The sequence below is a fragment of the Microtus oregoni genome, unplaced genomic scaffold (genome assembly GCF_018167655.1).
Source record: "Microtus oregoni isolate MIOR12 unplaced genomic scaffold, Mior012 000053F_ref0000044, whole genome shotgun sequence".
NCBI classification, from domain to species: Eukaryota; Metazoa; Chordata; class Mammalia; order Rodentia; family Cricetidae; genus Microtus; species Microtus oregoni.
Window position 1 is genome coordinate 11,141,356 of NW_024543829.1, and position 18,160 is coordinate 11,159,515.

The following is an 18,160-nucleotide window of genomic DNA, read 5'->3' on the forward strand; positions in this document are numbered from 1 at the left end:
CTTCTGACATGAGCAGTCACCGAGAGCAGAGTGACATGCAGGGAAGGGACTTAGACTACAGCGCAGTCGGGGGCGGCGGGGGGAGGAGGGGATTAGACCACACATGTGAGAAGAACAGGAAGCATGAATTCTCAAGGGAGTGAGCATCAGGTCTCAAAATGTCAAGAGAGGCTCCTACTATCAAATGATGCTACAATCTGAACATCGTTGAAAAGAACCAGTTTAAAATGACACCGTAGAATAACAACCAGTTGGCCATCATTGGGATGAGATAGAAACCCAACTCACTTTTGAAATGGACAAATAATGAGAAGGAAGTAAGAATTTACTCTGCTTTTTGATGACAGATACACAGAATAACCAAATAATAGGCGAGAGCCTCTTTCTCTTTTCGGCATGATGACAGCTAAAGTAAATCAAAGAAAAGACCAAGAAGCAGGAAGCCGGTATTTACAGCCTCCCAGAACGCAGGCACTGAGGACCAGGGACTGCCAGCATCACACAAACAGCTCTTCGGATGGCATCTGCATCCGATGGGACAGCACCAAACCCACTACAACACAGTCTCATGTGAACAAGCAAACAGGAACCAGGTTAAATACAAACAAACCAACAAAAACACCACCCACATTAGGAAACACAGAGGAAGGCGCAGAGAAGGAAGGAGTGAGGAAAGTTCTGACTTGGTATCCTGAGGGCAGAGGAGAGGGGCAGGAGAGGCAGAACTCTTGAGTAGGAGGAGCTTAGAGGCAGGGCCTGTGGCACATGCACTGCAGAGGGGAAAGGACCAGGTCAAAGGCCTTAACTAATAGGAGAGTGGATCAGAGATGGGAGCACAGGGGTGGGGGGACGCCACAACACCCTCAGCATCAGCAGCTGTGAAGAATCTGACCAGAGAAGTGGAAGGGATGAGCAAAAGGAAGGGTGAAAAGGATGATTTGATTTGAGAAAAACTTACATAAAAAGACAAAAGGCTTATTTAAAAATCAGTTTGTTTCATCACATACACATTCACAATTTTGGCTGACCCTTCCCCTATCCCATGCCTATCATCCCACTATCTGCTTGAACCTTCCTGGCCCCAGTATTCCCCCTCTCCACTTTTCTCACTTACAATCTACTAGCCCCTTCCAAAAATGCAATGCTAACTCAAGTAAAAATTACAATAAAAGGAGAGGACAACAGCTGTGATACAAAAGAACTGGGAAAGGAAAATACTGAGAACTAACATTTAAGTGGACTTGGGATTAGGGGACAGGAGAAATGTAGGGTTAGGAAGTACACTAATTAAATTAAGGATGTATGAAAAACACAAGTTAATAACTAATAGGCTAATCAAATCTTTTTTTTTTTAAATTGGAGTTTGAATAAAGGAGAAAAATCAATGTGAACTGACCAGGAAACTCTATCCCTGCAGGCTAGCTTCCATACAGCTGAAAGCACGCTCTGGGGAGAAGAGACATCAACAGTCTTACCTGACTCTACAGACTGCAACAATGACCTGCCATATAAGCAAGATGGGTTCAGTAGGCAAAAGACTATGGGAGCAATAAACTCTTGATCAGATTTGAGGTCTGCTATACAGGAAGGAATTCATGTCTGGTACTACAAACATGGTAGAAACCCATGGCTAGGGAGGTCATAGGCCCTAAGAGAGAATTTATTCATGTTGTTTTGCTAAGTGGCCACGCAATCAAACTCTCTAATAAATGTTTATTTGTATCTATAGATTTGTGATGCTCTCAACCTGGTTAGGGAAGCTTCTTCCTGAAGAGGGTAGCGGTCAATGCAGAGACATATTGCTCTTCAACACAGACTCAGGCACAGAGAGAGTGGGGCAAGATGATGGGGAGGAGAGCTGTGACACACTGGCCTTTAGACATGACCGCTCCACAGCAGCTCACTGCAGCTTGGTTACCTACACAAATCAAGAGAGCAAAAGTTCCAGCATAGAATAGGGAAAGGCTTTGGTTGCTAAGAAGTGAATAGCAGCTGATGGTTTCTGGGAGATCGCTTTTCTTTTGGAGGGAGCACTGGTAGGTTGCCCATGCCCGTGTGGATGACCCCAAGTACATACACACATGGGCAGCACTAATTAGACTTAGGAGGTCATTTAAAAAACAAAACACCAAGTTGGGAAGGAGATATGATAGGGGGTAGTAATAGGAGAGGGATATAAATAGGATATATTACATACATGTATACAATCTTCAAAAAGGAATGTCTCTTGTTAAAAAACACTCATTTTGGCAGATGTGGTAATTCACACGCTAATTCCAGCACTCAGGAGGCAGAGGCAGGTGATCTCTTTGAGTTCAAGGCCAGCCTGGTCTACATAGTGAGCTCCAGTCAGTAGGGCTACATAGTGAGACCCTGTCTCAAAAAAAAAAAAAAATGAAAAACACCCAAATACTATCCACTTTTGACATGAAATCCACTTTCAAAATTGTGAATTACAGTTGAAAAACTAAGGGTAAAATAATGAAAACCTCTCCTGCTTTGAAGTCTCGGTCCATTCCTTGACTGGCAGTTCAACATCACCTTTACTGCTCATTTCCATAAATCATGGGGAAAGAAACCATGATAATATGCTGACACTGGAACCCATGTGCTCAGGAAACGAAAACATTAAGGATCTTAGGGTTTTATTGACTTGTTTATGTTTCTTAACTGTACATGTGAGCCCTACAGTGGCAGAAAACTGGATCAAACCGGAGCCAAGACTCCAGTGACTAAAGGAAGGGCCTTCTCAAGTAAGTACCAGGGCAACATCAAGAAAAAAAAAATTGTTTAGACTTTAGAGATATTTTTCTTTTCACTTTGAATCTTCCTGACTCGGTTAAGATGCCTTATTCAGCCTTGATGCAGGAAGAGGGGGGGTGGGGTGGGGCTTGGTCCTGCCTCAACTAAATAGGCCAGGCTTTGTTGACTCCCCGTGGGAGACCTTACCCTTTCTGAGGAGTGGTTGGTGGTGGATTGGGAGGAGTGAGAGAGAGAGGAGGGGGAGGGGGAACTATGGTTGGTCTGTAAAATGAAAAAATATAAAAATATAATAAAAATGATAATATCACTAGCACCCCCATCTCCTCACCAAAGAATATCAGTAAGATGGCTCAGTGGATGAAGATGTTTCCACCATAAATGACAGCCTCATCTTGGACACTGGACCCAACAAGGTGGAAAAGGAGAAGGGACTTCTGCAGTTGTCATCGGATTCCTTATACTTGCCACGTTGTGAGGCAATGCAGGCACACACAGCAACTACGTGAATAATGCCAAAATTATAGGTGTTTTTTTTTTCTTGGAATTTCTTCAGAAACCCCCTTCCCTGCCTTTGACACATGGAACTTACTGTACAGCTGTGATGACCTTGAGTTCCTCATTCTTCAGCCTATCTTACATATACCCTCACACCAACAACGTTTAAAATAACACTGAATAAATCCCATTGAGTAGCTGATTTAGTAACAGCAGAACCTAAGAGCAGAGTTCCACCAAGAAAAGCTAATATAATACACACATATTTATACACACGCACACGGGATTTAAACCTTGAAACCTCTACTTTACCCCCATATAATATCCGTCTAAATGGTGTGTCATTGTACCTAGGGGCTGTTTCATTACTTTTCAGAGCACGTATGTATACATGTTAATTCAAATCCAATAGGTCCGCAGAAGAGAAACAGTTGAGGATGGATAGCCATGCGCAATCACAGACCCAGAGAGACTAAGTAAGAAGGATGATGGCTCAAGGGGAACACACATCTACCTGGGAAGGAAAAATAGGGTAGATTTAGCAGAGTTACTGTATTATGGACATAAGAATGAACAGCCATTTTCTTGAAGTACTTTGACCTTGAAGAATTATTGTAGTAAAGAATCCTTGTGGAAAACAATGCTGGTTTTGCTGAAGGGGCATTGTAGGCACCCCATGACTTTGATCACTGGACACCTCAGGCATACCTGAGGTCCTTGTAATATTGTGTACTGCAAACAGTACACGATAAAGGACTAGAGTCCTGGGGGCATGTGATGCTCTCCTTTCGTAGTAGGACATGTAAATTAGGTTAGGGGCCTTGGTACAAGGAAATACTTTGTGTAACAGTAAATATACCTTTGTATGGCTGTTGGGGTTCAGTTGGTCAGAGAGGAATGACCTTCTTTTGCCACAGAGGCCTTAGAGAGCCTTCTTTCTCCAACCGTCCTGCACTACACATTGCACCCCAACAAATGTTCTTGTGTGAGTGGGGCTGTCTCTGACTTTCCCCCCTGCTCCTGGAACCCTTTCCCCCTGCTGGGTTGCCCTGTCCAGCCTTGATACAAGGGTTTGTGCCCAGTGTTATTTGCATCTTGTTATGCCATGCTTGGTTGATATCCCTGGGAGGCCTGATCTTTTCTGAAGGGAAATGGAGGAGGATTGGATCTGGGGGGATCTGGGGGGATCTGGAGAGAAGGGGGAGGGAGCTGGGATGAGCAGAGGAGGGGAAATTGCCATTGGGATGTAATGTATGAGAAAATTAAAAAAAGATTATGAATAAGTAAAGGAAAACAGATTACATATAATTATATATATATATATATATAGAGAGAGAGAGAGAGAGAGAGAGAGATAAAACCAATTCAAAACTAAAAAGGAATGAGAAAAACTAAATGTATAAATTAATGAACATGTTAATCAGGGAAAGACTCAACAAGAGACTCTTAGAGAAAAAAGGCCCCAGCAGCATTTCTAACACATAACCTAAGCCCAGCTCAGCAGCTTCAACTATGAAGCAATATACAATAGATGGAAAGAAAGGCAACCCCTTCGGAACCTGTGTCTGATATAATCTCATTACTTACTTCAATAATGATGAATGAGGTAGGCTAATTATTACTTCATAGTAAAACAGAAATGACTCAGAATGATACCCCACTTGGACACTTGTGTTCTTTGTTATTGGTTAAACATCACTTCATGGCTAAAGTGACAGTGGTTCAGAAATTTTTCTGCAAAAGATCAGTGGGAAAAAAATATCCCAGGGAGCCACAAGTCTTTACAAATGACCTCGAGTTAATTAGAAAAGGCTGTGTCCTTACCAGTTCTGCTCATGTGTCAGCTCTGATTAAATTATTATTTTTTTTTTTAAAAAAAGATTTCTCCAAGTTAAGAACAGCTATGGCTAACAAACTCTGAGCTGGGCTGAAGTGAGCACATTCCTGCACTTGTGTGTGATGTCAGAGTGAGCGCTCCACAGCGGAATCTGAGCTGCGCCAAGTACGAGTGGCTTCTCAGTGTGAAAATATCTGACCAGCACCGGCTCTTCCCTATGTCGGCTAACTGTCCGGGAACAGGTGCCCTGCTTTCAATTACAGGGCTAGCATGCCAGTGTAAGGCCGGGATTAGTTCAGCTTCTCACGGGGAATTTTCCTCGGTTGGGAATGGATTTATTATGGCTTCACACATGGAACAGAACTCACGTCAGCCGAGGGCACTGACACTTCATACGATTCAAATTAACCTGCTGTGGGCTGCTCCGCAGGGCTTAGACTGTGTATTCAAATGACGACATTTTAAAAACAGGTTGAAAGAAACCAGGATAGCTGAACTGCAATGGTTCCAATTTGTTCCAACTAATCTTTCACCTGCTGGAAGTAACGTTCCAGAGTTTGTGGTAGCTGCAGCTCCCGGGTTTCACCAAGCCAGTGACCTTGCTAATGGGCACTGTTTGCCTCTGAGGAATGAGGTGGGGCCTGGAGGACTTTGGAGGAACTTGTGATGTGGGGGTTAGATCTGTCAGTTGCCTGAGGTACTATTTAAATAACACACACAAACACACACAGTACTCAACACCTCATTTTTACCAATTTAAATGCCAAAGGACAGTATTTGTGGCACCTTGTTGAGAGAGCCCAAGCCTCAAAATGGATCTGAAAGACAATCCAAGAGCAACCACCTTCATAACCTTTGAGGGAACTTGAAGGGTAGGCAGTTTTCCCTCAACATTTCAAAATACAATTTAGAGATGTAGCAGAAAGACATTCTTTGGAAATGATTGATGTACAAACTGAGTTTAAAAACAAGTCGCAAAAAGACTTTAATACTAACACTGATGTTGCCAATAAAATTAGAAGTATTATTTGCTATGCTTTGTGCTACTTGTGATGCTTCTACCAAAGCAAAGAAACAGTGATGGAGAACACTGTCAGCTGCACTGCTCTCTAGTCCTAGCACAAGCGACCGTCCTCTTAGAGGTAAGGCAAAATAAAAACAAACAAAAGCCCCAAATTTTATTGAGTTGCTAATATGTACACCAGAATATACTCTTTATATGTGAGACTATTGTTAATGTGCTTTGTGGCTTCCCTTTTAACTAATCCTACTTTAGCGGCAGCTCTTGTGAACTCTTTTTTTTTTTTTAAAGATTTATTTATTTATTATGTATACAACATTCTGCCTCCATGTATGCCCACACACCAGAGGAGGGCGCCAGATCTCATCACAGATGGCTGTGAACCACCATGTGGTTGCTGGGAATTGAACTCAGGACCTCTGGAAGAGCAGACAGTGCTCTTAACCACTGAGCCATCTCTCCAGCCCTGAACTCTTGAATATAATGGGACAACAACCTGGCAAAACCGTGAGAGAAATGGGACAGTTGGGTGGAACTGACATCGTTCACCACAAGGGAGATTTTGTCTCAGTAAATTTTAAAGCAGTTCAGTTGTTAGTGTTTAGAAGGTATGTCACAGAGCTGATATGCTATTCCAACTAACAGTCCCTTAATACAAAATAAACAAATAAATGTATTTGGGGTAAAAATGTTTTAGTGTTTGCAGAACTTGAACCACGTTCAATGTTTTTCATAATAGAGTAAGCAAGTTAACACTTCCTCTTCTTCCTCTGTGCCACTCTCCTCTACCAACAATGTCTAGCTTGGCTCAACTGTCATTGGTGCCTTTGGAAAACTGTCAGTTGTGATGGGAAATGATGCGTGCTTTCACAGAAATCTAAAAGGGATTTTATTCAGGCATATAAAATCTTCCCAGGCGAGCACAATGACATAAAGGGTAGTAAAGGCACTTATTACCAAGCTTGACAACTCCAGTTCCACCACTAAGATCAACACTGTTGGGAATATTATTTTAAGGGGTGTTACTTTTGTTTATGCTGTGGAACATTTGTTTTATGATGTAAAGATGTGTTACTTTTATTTATGCTGCATTTGTTTAACTCTGTGAAGCTGTGGTTCTCTGTCCAGAAGGCCTTCAGGTGTTCAGCTCAAGGCCAACAGTGAGGCAGGAGAGAGGACAGGTGTGTGTGTGTGGGGGGGGGGGGGCAGAGAGAATAAATAGAAGGAGAAAGAAAGAGGGAGAGCAACACAGAACGAGGATGTGGGGCAGCCACACAACCGACCACGGAGTCAGAGTGAAAGTAAGATATACACAAGTAAGAAAAGGGAAAGCCTGGAGCAAAAGGTAGTCGGGATAATTTCAGAAAAGCTCTTAAGAAACAAGCCAACCTAAGGCTTGGCAGTAGTAAATAAGAATAAGTCTCTGTGGGATTTATTGGGAGCTGGGTAGTGCCCCCCGCCCCACAAAAGTCAAAAGACTAAAAAAAAAACCAAGATTAAAACACCGTAGTACAAAAGCCAACTCCTGCATGCTGTCTGGTGACGCCCTGCAAGCACACCTGTGTGCCACAGTGCGCTGTGGGAAGTCACCAAACACTGTGCAGCACACACAGGCACACAGATAAGTGTGAAAACAAAACAAAAGACACTTTTCTACAAATGGTGTAATGTCTAGACTCGCAGCACCCACTTCACCTGGAGTGCAATAGAAACAGACTTCAGCGACACACCCACTACAACCCCATTTGCAGAGATGCATCAGGTACAAATTCAGACTGAAGACATATAGTTGGAAAACAATTACATCAATATTTTAAAAGTTTGAATTTACAAGTACATTATCACTATGTTTAACTATGCAATCAGAAATGATATATATCTATTTCCTTCCAAATTTTGAAAATACCTTAAGAAAAACACAAATATAAATGCTTTACAACCATTTCCTATGTTTGAGTTTTTACAATGTTGTCACACTAAATTCTAGAATTATGAATATGTAACTATTCAGATACTGGCATTTTTCTTCATATAAATGCATCTGGTTGTCTTGCAAGTATGGAGCTCAATTTGCCACTGACTCCGTCCCTCAACAACAACAATAACAACAACAACAACGTCAGTAATCTGAACTGTAAGATAACCTCGTAGCCAAACTGAAAGACTGTCTTGTGGGATATTTGCTGTGATTGGTGTAATAAACTGATTGGCCAATAGCTAGCGAGGCAGGAGGTATAGGCAGGATTTCTGGGGGAGAGAAAGGAAAAGGAGGGGAATCTAGGTGCATGGGAGACACCAGGAGACCCAGACAGAAAACAGGAGGTGCAAGATAAGAAGAGAGGTAATGCCACATGTTAGAGTAATAGAAAAATGGGTTGATTTAAGTTATAGGAGCTAGTGGCTAAGCTTTCATAATTAATAATAAGTCTCCATGTCATTATTTGCGAACTAGCTGGTGGGACAGAGAAAAACTTGTTCCACTGTCTAGAAAGAAATCTGAACCTAAATGAAAAGTAAGAAGTAACCCCAAATTCCTGTTTCTCCTCAAGCAGCTGACTGCACGTTCTTAACTCTTCCACTTTGTTCCAACATGTCCAGTCTTGTAGTCTGTAACAGGAATACCCCGCAACCGACGGAGTGAGGGGGGGCATGCTCCACACGTTCAGTGGCGATACTCTTTCCTGTCTTGTTAGAGGGATGTAAATTGTTACTTTTCTCCTACAATTGATTGTGTTTGGATTAAATAATATCCAATATTCCTCATTCCCTATGAAGTAGGATCCACACTCTTCTGGCCCATCTGCTATCTAAATCTGGGGTTCCCCACCCACCAGCTTCTCCCATTGCTGTCACTTCCTAAGATCACATGTGTGTATTTTCTATGAACAGAATCAGAACATCCATTTGCCCTGGAGACTCGCGCTGCAGAGCCAGGGGCAGTGAAGACCAGCACAGGCAGTGCAAGGTCTACTCAGTTCAGGTATCAGGACTGGAGGACTGGCCTTTATTTTTCTCTTTTAATCCAAGACAGGGTTTCTCCGTGTAGCTCTGGCTGTCCTGGAACTCCCTCTGTAGAACAGGCTGTCCTCCAACTTGAGATCTGCCTGCCTCTGCCTCCTAAGTGCTGGGACTAAAGGTGTGCGCCACTGTTGCTAGGTAGGACCCGTCTTCTCTAGCTACCACGATGCAGAAGTGACTGACAGGCCACAGCACACACATTAAGCATGGTCCACACAGGGATAGTATCTCTCTTCAAAACTGCTGCCTTTTAGTTGCTACTAGAGATTTGGGACAGTCTAATGTCCCTGCTTTAAATTTCTCATGGAGAAAACAAAACTTCTTTGAATACTATTACATTGTGAAGCCCTTTAAGTAAACATGACACTCAACACAGTCAGTTCCAGTAAGCAAATAGTGGAGCTCACACCAAAGGGATGGGAACAGGGTGGGGAGAGTGAGAGGTAAAAGGAGGAGACAGAGGAGGAAACTGACCCAGCTGTGCTCATCAGCATCGTGCAAACCAGGTTAACTCCTCAAAGGCACAGAGACCTACGGTCTCAACAGCTCATGGGTCCCCGAGACCTCAACTACTGCTTTCATGTCTCAGTCCTAGTCTCCTTATTCACAGAACAGGGAGAGCAGCAGTAGCTAACCGTGGCTCTTCACATATATGTGAAGATTAGATACGAAGCTTTCGATCTACAGCCAAGTGCTTACTGTACCTCAAAACCCTTCTTTATGCATTTAAAGTAAGTGCGCGCATCTACGCATGCTCCCTTTTTATATGTATCATGAAACTTATCCATCATCCATATAATTTTCTTCATATGCAGTAAGATAACCAAGGAACAAAAAAGTACATAAATTCCTTTAGAAGAACATTAAGAGAAAAGAAATTAATTAATTTCTCTGAAAAAGCAACAAGAAAATACAAGGTTTCAGCTTCCAGGCAACTATGCCCTGATAGGCAGGAACTCTGTCACTGAGGACTTGGCTGCTCCCTCAGACTAACATTTGCCCTTGACTCTTTAGGCTAATCTTCTCATCTTCTGAAAAATATGCCAACTATTCATCATCTGGGAAGAGAGCCTGTGTCTGTCTTCACACAGAAAATAAGGTGCCTGAGTATGATTTCCATACCTGGTCCATTAAGAAAGTCTTTAATTTGTAGCGTAACAAGGGAAGGTGGAATTCCACTTTTACTGTCTGTTTCTCCAGGCACTGTCTGTAGCCACACGGTGTTGTAGTCAAGGGCTTCGGGCAGAGTCTTCCCAAGATCTGAGTGACAGAATTGAAGAGAAACAATGATGAAACCACAAGCATCTCAGTTTGGTGTGTGACTCTTGGCAGACAAGGAAGATCAAAGTATGGTTAACTTGCTGCATACAAACTCCAGTACTTCCAGTGTTTATAGGCATACGGGTGTGTGTGTGTGTGTGTGTGTGTGTGTGTGTGTGTGTGTATTAAAGAAGATAGACCAAGTACACAAGGAACACGGGAACTAGATCAAAATGCTTTCAGTGTTTAAGTCACAGGGCTGTGTACCAGTAAAGAGTGAATTCTGACGATTGGCTTCCACTGCACACACAATGCTGGAAACGGAGGAGAAGAGTGGCAAGCTCGTCAGCTTAAAAATGAGGCCCATACACTTTCAAAAGATGCAACAGATTAGAACTACTCTGGGGTTAATTGGATCTGTTTTAGAGTTTGTCTGACATCGCAATCATTTTTATGGCTAAGCTTTTGAAGTTGCCATCGGTAGCCTTCCCAAAAACCAATTTCCCATGATGATAAAGTTTGGTCAACCTTTTATTAGTTCTAATTATGACTATACCTTTAGACTCTTCCTAATTTGATATTTTCCATTTTATATATTTCATTTTTTTCTGTTTAGCATTACATATCCTTTAAGAATATATTTTAGATGCAGGCAATGCCAAAGAACTTGCTTTTAAAGGCTTGGAAATCTATAGTTTTTTATTTACATAACTCTTTAAATAAAAATGACTGTTGTATGTTGGCATATAATAGGCTTTAAAAATATCTTTTCAATACCCAGTTTTTCTTCAATTTCACTGTTGCTTTATTCTCTGTGTTTTAATGTCCCTTGAATGTCATTTTTATAGAGATGTTCTTTCCATAGAACCCATCCATCCCATTTTCAGCCTATGTGAAATGTGTTATTAAAGCATTATTTATTTTAGGCTTTATTGATTGGCTTGCTTTCAAGAATAGCATTTACATATAGTATATTATATTCAACATATGGTTATATAGTATTACTGTCATATGTGAACTGGGCATATAAATTCTGCCTTGGAATTTGTGTTTCTTGACCTTATCATGTGATCCTTATGAAATTTGGCACATATGAACCTTTATGTTATTTCAAAGAAAATCCTGAAAGCGATTGACTGTGACGTTCAATGTATGTGGTAAAGATCAAACACAAGCTAGTGCGTGCTTCCCTTTCATGACTGCAGAATGTGAAGCAGGGGACTAGGAAGAGTAGCCCCACTGCAGAGGAACAGGATACTGTTCTCTCCTCCAGACACAGCAGGCAAGGCTGGGGAGAGCATGGTGACTCTTTTTGCTGGAAGACTCAACTTAGTTTGCAGGAGCCGTGTAACTATCAGTCCCTGAGTGTCTCGTCCCAAGGTACCATCTACCGACACATCATCAAAAGTGAGATCTCATAAGGAGACATTTTCACTTTGAAGGGAAAACAATCAAGCAGCAAATAAGGTGATCTAAGAGGTGGAGTAACTAACAACAACGAACTGAAACCCATCTACTTATTGGTGCAGGCACACTAACAAGACCCACTGGAAAGCAAAACTCAAAATAGCTCAAAGGAAGTGCACGGTTCAACTTCCTGGAAGCCGAAGTTTATTGTACTTATTGTTTTAAAAACTAGTCCCCTTGCTGTACTTTCCAGAGGGAAGGTTTCTGAGCAGGCCGTGTGACTGTAAGTACATTGATTGGTGCACGTTAGAGATAGGTGGACAGACCTATTCCTGTGGGCAAAGGATGTGAAGATGCAAATGTTTATCAAGAGGTGACTTCAGCAGAGGAGAAGTTAACGATCAGGAGACAGGATGATTTGTCTGGGGACAGTCAGCCTCTTTTGCTGCCCATTACCATAACTGCCCAAGGGGCGGCCCATGGACAAAATGGACATAGTAGCTGAAGTACACATTACGCCTGGGCTCAGCCACAGGCACTTCCACTCTGCAGGCCTGACCTAAAGATTGCTTCTAGTGAATACAGTCTTCTAACAGCAGAGATCAATACCGAGTTCCCGGTATGTGTCATTTCCCAGATCAATCAGCCAGCAACTGGTTACATGTTAACTTCACTGGAACACTTCCATCATGCAAGGGCAGTGTTTTGTCCTTTTTATGGATACTTTTTACGGTTATCGATTTGCTTTTCATGAATATAATACTTCTGCCAAAACTACCATCCATGGACTTACAGAATGCCTTATTCAACGTCTCCTATGCTGTCAAACACAGCACTGTTTCTGACCAAGGAGACGTGTGACAGTGGGTCCATGCCCATGGGATCAATTAGTGTTCACATTTCCTTCATCCCGAAGCAGCTGCCTGAACAGAATGGTGGAATGGCCTTTTAAAAACACAGTCATCATGCCAAATTAGGCGTTCAGAGCTTGTAGGGCTTGGTCAGAGTTCTTCAAAAGCCAGCATATGATTTAAAGTAGTAACAACATAAGAAAATACTTTCCCTACAGCCAGCGCTTGCTGGTCCAGGAATCACTAGACAGGAATGGGAACATCACTCCCCATCAACTCCACTGACCCACCATGACCTCAAGCTCCCATGACCTTCTGCTCCACTGATGAGGGGCATGTGCTTCTATGGGGACTCTTACAAACATTGCACTGAACTGGAAGTTTAGACCCCTTCTGCCTCACAGCCACGTTGGACTTCTGATATCCTTGAGTCAAGAGAGTAAGAGAAAGTTACAGTGTTAGGAGTGGTGACTAATGCAGACAACCATAGGGAAGATGGACTGCTGCTTCTCAGCAGAGTTACTGAGAATTCGAATGTGGGACAATCCTTTAGGGAATCTCTTGATAGTATTAAGTTTTGTCATTAAGGTCAATTAGAAACTTCAATAACCTAATATAGGCAGGGTGTCAAAGGGCTCAGACACGTCAGGAATGAGGTTATGGTTAGACTCTCCAGGTTGAAATACCTGCTGAGGGTAGAGGAAACACATAGTGGGTAGGTGAAGAAGGTGGTTATAGCATCAGTTAAGGCCATGTGAGAGATTCAGACACAGATGTAATTGCCAAAGCATCTATGCTCTATCTTCCTTTTTTTTTTATTATTTTTTATTTTCTATTTTTTTTCTTTTTTTCCCACCCTTCTCCCCCTCCTCCCACCCTTCTCCCCCTTCCCCCACTCCTTTCCCCCCCCTCCCTCTCCAGTCCACAGAGCAGTCCGGGTTCCCTGCCCTGTGGTAAGTCCTAGGTCCTCCCCCCTCCGTCCATATCTAGGAAGGTGAACATCCAAACTGGCTAGGCTCCCACAAAGCCAGCACATTAAGTAGGATCAAAACCCCGTGCCATTGTCCTTGGTGTCTCATCAGCCCTCATTGTTCGCCATGTTCAGAGAGTCCGGTTTTATCCCATGCTTTTTCGGTCACAGTCCAGCTGGCCTTGGTGAGCTCCCCGTAGATCAGCTCCACTGTCTCAGTGGGTGGATGCACGCCTCGTGGTCCCGAATTCTTTGCTCATGTTCTCCCTCCTTCTGCTCCTCCTTGGGACCTTGGGAGCTCAGTCCAGTGCTCCTGTGTGGGTCTCTGTCTCTATCTCTATCCATCACCAGATGAAGATTCTATGATGATATGCAAGATATTCGTCAGTATTGCTCTAGGATAGGGTCATTTCAGGTTCCCAATCCTCAGCTGCCCAAGGAACTAACTGGGAACCTCATCTTGGGCACTAGGGAGCCCCTCTAGGGTCAAGTCTCTTGCCCACCCTAAACTGGCTCCCTTAACTAAGAATTGTGGTTCTGTGCTCCCCTATCCACCTTTCCTTTATCCCAATTCTCCTGTTTCCCAGGTCCCCCCTCCTTCCCTTCTACCTTTTCTCTCCCCATCTCCCTTTACCCCCATCCCACCCCATCCCCAAGATCCCATTTTCTCCCCGGAAATTTGGTCTACTTCCCTTAGCCAAGAGGACAACTATATGTTTTTCCTTGGGTTCACCTTCTTACTTAGGTTCTTTAGGTTCACCTCTTGTAGACTCCGTGGTCCTTATTTATGGCTAGAAACCAATTATGAGTGAGTACATCCCATATTCATCTTTTTGGGTCTGGGACACCTCACTCAGGATAGTGTTTTCTATTTCCATCCATTTGCATGCAAAATTCGAGAAGTCATTGTTTTTTACTGCAGCGTAGTACTCTAGCGTGTATATATTCCATACTTTCTTCATCCATTCTTCCATTGAAGGGCATCTAGGTTGTTTCCAGGTTCTGGCTATTACAAATAATACTGCTATGAACATAGTTGAACAAATGCTTTTGTCATTTGATAAAGCATCTCTTGGGTATATTCCCAAGAGTGGTATTGCTGGGTCCAGGGGTAGGTTGATCCCGAATTTCCTGAGAAACCGAAACACTGACTTCCACAGTGGTTGCACAAGATTGCATTCCCACCAGCAATGGATGAGGGTACCCCTTCCTCCACAGCCTCTCCAGCAAACGTTATCCTTGGTGTTTTTGACTTTAGCCATTCTGACAGGTGTAAGATGATATCTCAAAGTTGTTTTGATTTGCATTTCCCTGATTGCTAAGGAAGTTGAACACGACCTTAAGTGTCTTTTGGCCATTTGAACTTCTTCTGTTGAGAATTCTCTGTTCAGTTCAGTGTCCCATTTTTTAATTGGGTTAATTAGCATTTTAAAGTCTAGTTTCTTGAGTTCTCTATATATTTTGGAGATCAGACCTTTGTCTGTTGTGGGGTTGGTGAAAATCTTCTCCCAGTCAGTAGGTTGCCTTTGTGTCTTAGTGACCATGTCCTTTGCTTTACAGAAGCTTCTCAGTTTAAGTAGGTCCCATTTATTCAATGTTGCCCTTAATGTCTGTGCTTCTGGGGTTATACATAGGAAGCGATCTCCTGTGCCCATCTGTTGTAGGGTATTTCCCACTTTCTCTTCTATCAGGTTCAGTGTGTTCAGGCTGATATTGAGGTCTTTAATCCATTTGGACTTGAGTTTTGTGCACGGTGAGAGATATGAGTCTATTTTCATTCTTCTACAGGTTGACATCCAGTTGTGCCAGCACCATTTGTTGAAGATGCTTTCTTTCTTCCATTGTATACTTTTAGCTCCTTTATCGAAAATGAGGTGTTCATAGGTTTGTGGGATAAAATCCGGGTCTTCTATACGATTCCATTGGTCGACTTCTCTGTTTTTATGCCAGTACCACACTGTTTTCATTACTGTAGCTCTGTAATAGAGTTTGAAGTCAGGGATGGTAATGCCTCCAGCAGATCCTTTATTGTATAGGATTGTTTTGGCTATCCTGGGTTTTTTGTTTTTCCATATAAAGTTGATTATTGTCTTCTCCAGATCTGTGAAGAATTTTGATGGGATCTTGATGGGGATTGCATTGAATCTATAAATTGCCTTAGGTAGAATTGCCATTTTTACTATGTTGATCCTCCCAATCCAAGAGCAAGGGAGGTCCATCCATTTTTTGGTATCCTCTTCAATTTCTTTCTTCAATGCCTTAAAGTTCTTGTCAAATAGATCTTTCACTTCCTTGGTTAGATTTACCCCAAGATATTTTATGCTGTTTGTGGCTATCGTGAATGGTGAAGCTTCTCTGATTTCCCTCTCTGATTCCATATCCTTTGTGTATAAGAGGGCGACTGATTTTTTGGAGTTGATCTTGTATCCTGCCACATTACTAAAGCTGTTTATCAGCTGTATAAGTTCTTTGGTGGAGTTTTGGGGGTCGCTTATGTACACTATCATATCATCTGCAAATAACGAAAGTTTAACTTCTTCCTTTCCAATTCGAATCCCCTTGATCCCATTATGTTGTCTTATTGCTATTGCTAGAACTTCAAGCACTATATTGAAGAGGTATGGCGAGAGTGGACAGCCTTGCCGTGTTCCTGAGTTAAGTGGGATGGCTTTGAGTTTCTCTCCGTTTAATTTGATGTTAGCTGTCGGCTTGCTGTATATAGCTTTTATTATATTTAGGTATGACCCTTGTATCCCTAATCTCTCCAAGACTTTTAACATAAATGGATGTTGAATTTTGTCAAATGCTTTTTCAGCATCTAATGAAATGATCATATGGTTTTTTTACAGTGAGATATTTGTGTTTCTTCTCCTGATATCAACTGAGATAATATCAGTAGAGACGTGGTGCAGATTGGTGTTATTATATTTAAATTCCAGGACACTAAAAGGCTGAGTTTCTCAAGGTACCTTTCTACCTATCCCAGGGAGGAAAAGAGTACCTCTGTGTTTGTATGTGGAGAAGTGAAATCATGGTGTTGTTATTATTTTGTTTGGAAATTAAAAAATACTATTGTTGCCACTCTCTTTCATGTAGCATAAATTCTAATTTTCTTAATAATAAAAAGTTAGGGGTTGGAGAGATGGCTCAGACTACTGACTGTTCTTCCTGAGGTCCTGAATTCAATTTCCAGCAACCACATGGTGGCTCACAACCACCTGTAATGATATCTGGTGCCCTCTTCTGGCCTGCAGACACACATACATGTAGGCAAAATACTGTATACATAATAAATAAATCTAAGGAAAAAGAAATCAAAACTCCAAGTCAGCTCTCAAGGGGTAAAAGCTGAAGGATCAGAGAAGCAGAGTGGCAGCCACTCGAGTTCTTACCTCTGCCAGTGCTCAGACCAAAGGGCAGTCCTGTTCTCAGACTGCCTCCTTAGACTGCACTGAGCTCCTGTCTCCTCCTGCCTTATATTGTTATATTCCTCTCTCTGCACAGCCATATCACTCCTGACTCCACCTCCCTAGCACTGAGATTAAGGGAGTGTGATCCCAAGTGCTAGAATCATCTTTGTGTGAGCTCCCTTTCTCTTTTAGACTGTATCTATTTCAGGTAGCCCAGGGTGGCCTTGAACTAATAGAGACTTACCTGCCTCTGTCTCCCAAGTCCAGGAATTAAAGGTGTGTGCTACCACTACCTTGCCTCTAGTGGTTTAACTTTGCACTCTAATCTTCAGGCAAGTTTTATTTGTTAAAACACAAACAAAGGCAGTGGTGGTGCACACCTTTAATCCTAGCACTCAGGGGCAGGAGGATCTCTGTGAGTTTAAGGCCAGCCTGGTCTATAAGAGGTAGCTCCAAGATTGGCTCCAAAGCTATAGAAAAACCCTGTCTTGAGAAAAAAAAAAAACACAACAACAACCCCCCCCCCCAAAAAAAAAACAAAAAAAAACCCACAAACAAGATATCACTACACCTACTAGGATGGCCTGGTAAGCCCCACTTAAAGTGTTCAATTGTTTGTCTAGTCCACAAGTCCCATAGTCTCCCATATTCATACAACAAACAGCATGGTCAGGCCTATCACAGCAATACACACCACTTCCTGGTACTGACTTCTGTCTAGGAGACTGTTCTATTACTGTGAAGGGACGCCTTGATCAAGGAAAGGCTTATAAAAAAGAAAGATATAGTAATTTTAGAGGTTTAGTCCACTTTAATCATGGCAGGGTGCATGGTGGCACAGAGGTGGGCACTGGAGTAGGAGCTGAGAGCCCTACATCCTGATCCACCAGAAGAGACAGAGACAGACAGATAGATGATTGATTGATACACAGACGGATTGTAGACAGACAGACAGACAGATAGGCACACACGCACGTACTCGCTCACTCACAAGCTGGGCCTGGCTAGGGCCACCTGCCATCCATCTTTCCTCCAACAAGGCCACACCTTCTAATCCTTTTAAACCAATGCCATCCCTGGTGACTCAGCATTCAAATATATTAGCCTATGGGGGCCGTTCTTATTCTC

At 42.5% G+C, this 18,160-nt stretch overlaps 1 protein-coding gene across 3 annotated transcripts in view; it reads right to left on the bottom strand.

Moving 5' to 3' along the window:
• Vps13b (vacuolar protein sorting 13 homolog B) overlaps positions 1-18,160 on the bottom strand; it is a 470,084-nt gene that overhangs the window by 145,461 nt on the left and 306,463 nt on the right. For all 3 annotated transcript variants that reach the window (XM_041637454.1, XM_041637453.1, XM_041637452.1), the window contains one exon: positions 10,257-10,394. In XM_041637454.1, coding sequence (XP_041493388.1) covers positions 10,257-10,394 — 138 coding nt within the window. The remainder of the gene's footprint in view (positions 1-10,256; positions 10,395-18,160) is intronic.